We start from the raw sequence: 2,302 nt of genomic DNA on the forward strand, positions 1-2,302 counted from the left end.
GCGGCCCTTGCCGCGCTGCTGCTGCCCACGCTTCCTGCCCGGGTTAGGGACAGTGAAGGAGCAGCCGCGCACTCCGCCGCCGCTGGGCGGCGGCGGCACGCGCGCGGCGGCGGCCGGGCCCGCAGGCGCGGCGGGCTGGCCACCCGCGGTGGCACCCTGCGGCTGCGATGCGGCTGCGGCGGCGTACGTCTTGGGCGCCGGCTCCGCGGCTGGCGGCGCGGCGGCAGGGGCGGGCGGCGCCGCAGGGCTCGCGCTCGCAGGCGGCTCCGTGGCCTGCGCCTGCCGCTCGTGGCGCACGGCGCGCTCGAGCTGCGAGTGCGGGTGCAGCTGTACGATGACGTCGCCGCTCTGCGTCGCGGTGAAGGAGACCGAGTACGGCGCTTCGCCGTCGTTCTTCTTCTCCGCGTAGACGAGCGCGTAGTCGCACACCTGTCGTTGGTGGTCAGTGAAGATGGTCTCTGTGCAGCGCTCGGCGGAGCCGACGCGAGAGAAGTGCCGCCTGAACGCCATGCGTTCAGGCGCTGTTTGAATGCCCAGTGTTGTGCGAGGGAAGAAGAAAAATTCTCTTTTCCAACACCACCGAGCTCGACGCGGTGCTTCGGAGCTCTCGGCACTGAACCACAGCAAATGTCTAGCCACGCTCTCGCTCGCAGCTATATCCTCGCGTCGGCCCTGCTGTGCCCGACGATAGCTCTGGCGTTGACGCCTGTCGCCTCGTCAGCGTCGCGCCGCGGCGCTGTTAAGCCGACGTTGGCTCCGGTTCGGCCTCACGCTCAGAGGACTGGCCGGCCGCTGCTCAGCGCCGACGCCGCACTCGCTGGCGAGGGCCCGCCCAGCCAAGGCGCGGCGGTGGTGCCAAGCATTATCAACCTGGCAAAGAACATAGTGGGCTCAGGTGTCCTCGCTCTGGCTGCTGGCGTCGCCGCCATATCGGTGTACCACAGCCTTCCCGAGATCTCGGCCGCAATCTCGCGGGCGCTTCTCTACCCAGTGCTCACGCGTGTCACGTCGACCCGCAGGGCAACCGGCGCGCCCTCGGCCCGGCCCTCGTCGTCCTCTTTGGGCTCGGCGGCGTCTCCGCTTACACCTTTTCGCTCATCGCACGGGTGGGCGACGACGTTGGTGCAGAGACGTACTTTGACACGTGGGGCAAGGTGGTGTCGGAGCGCTCTTCGGTGCTCGTCTCCGCCGCGATCACCTTCATGACCTGCGCGGCCGCCCTCTCGTACGCGATCATCATCGGCGACTCGTTCTCCTCCATCGCCACGCTCGCCGAAGCACCGGCCCTGCTGCAGCGCCCAAACCCGTGGATCCTGATCGCCTCGGTCGTACTGCTGCTCCCTCTCTCACTGATGCGCGACCTGTCGGCGCTGGCGGTCGGCTCGGTCCTCGGCAACCTCGGCACCCTCTTCACCGCCGGCTTCACCCTCCTCCGCCTCGCCGACGGCTCCTACGCACCCGGCGGCCGCTTCCACACCGCCATCGCAGCGGCGTCCCGCCCCGCGCTCAAGGCGCCTGCTATGGCGAGGCGTCTTGCCAGCAGCGCTACTCTTACTCCTCCTCACGACCGCCCCTTCTAAGGCGAGCGAGCCCGCCCTCGGCCCGGGCGTCTTCGTGCTCGTCTCGATGCTCGCCACCGCCTACGTCGCGCACTACAACGCGCCGACCTTTTACAAGGAGCTCGCCCCGCCAGAGGGAGGAGGAGCGCCGGCACACCCCGCAACCCGCAACCTCTCCACCCTCGCCCGCAACCCTCCCACGCCCTCGCCCTCACCCTCGCCCTCATCCTCCCGTCACCCTCCCATCACGCTCCCTCGCCCTCGCCCTTCCACCACTGTCCACGCGGCCCTGCTGCAACCGCATGCCGAGCCGTGCCCCCCTCTCCCTCCCCGCCGCAGGCTCGAAGCTGCCGCGCTTCAACAAGGTCGTGGCGGGCGGCTTCGCGCTCGCCGCCCTCCTCTCCGCCGCAATCATGTCTGGCGGGTTCCTCACCTTTGGCGCCGCCACGCAAGGGCTCCTCCTCAACAACTACGCTTCCTAGACACTTCCTAGACACCTCCTAGACACTTCCCTGTGAACAGGCTCATCCTCAACAACTACGCGACGACGGACGCGCTCGCTCTGATCGCGAGGGTCGGCATCGGCGCGTCCATCGTCTTCTCGTACCCGCTCAACTTCAACGCGATGCGCGGCGGCTTCCTCAAGCTCCTCCGCCTCGACATGTACGCGCACAGAACCGACCTCCATGTCGCTGCCACCGTCGCGCTGATGACGGCCTTCAACGGCCTCGCACTCTTCTTAA

The 2,302-nt window shown here is 68.6% G+C and overlaps 1 protein-coding gene across 1 annotated transcript in view; it reads left to right on the forward strand.

The window, feature by feature from the left end:
* Positions 1–627: 627 nt before the first annotated feature.
* EMIHUDRAFT_250523 (hypothetical protein) overlaps positions 628–2,302 on the forward strand; it is a gene marked incomplete at both ends in the record, with an annotated part of 1,914 nt that continues 239 nt past the window's right edge. The window contains 4 exons of the mRNA XM_005756849.1: positions 628–933; positions 1,020–1,530; positions 1,899–1,983; positions 2,082–2,222. Coding sequence (XP_005756906.1) covers positions 628–933; positions 1,020–1,530; positions 1,899–1,983; positions 2,082–2,222 — 1,043 coding nt within the window. The remainder of the gene's footprint in view (positions 934–1,019; positions 1,531–1,898; positions 1,984–2,081; positions 2,223–2,302) is intronic.

This window comes from Emiliania huxleyi (assembly GCF_000372725.1).
Source record: "Emiliania huxleyi CCMP1516 unplaced genomic scaffold EMIHUscaffold_940, whole genome shotgun sequence".
NCBI lineage: Eukaryota > Haptophyta > Isochrysidales > Noelaerhabdaceae > Emiliania > Emiliania huxleyi.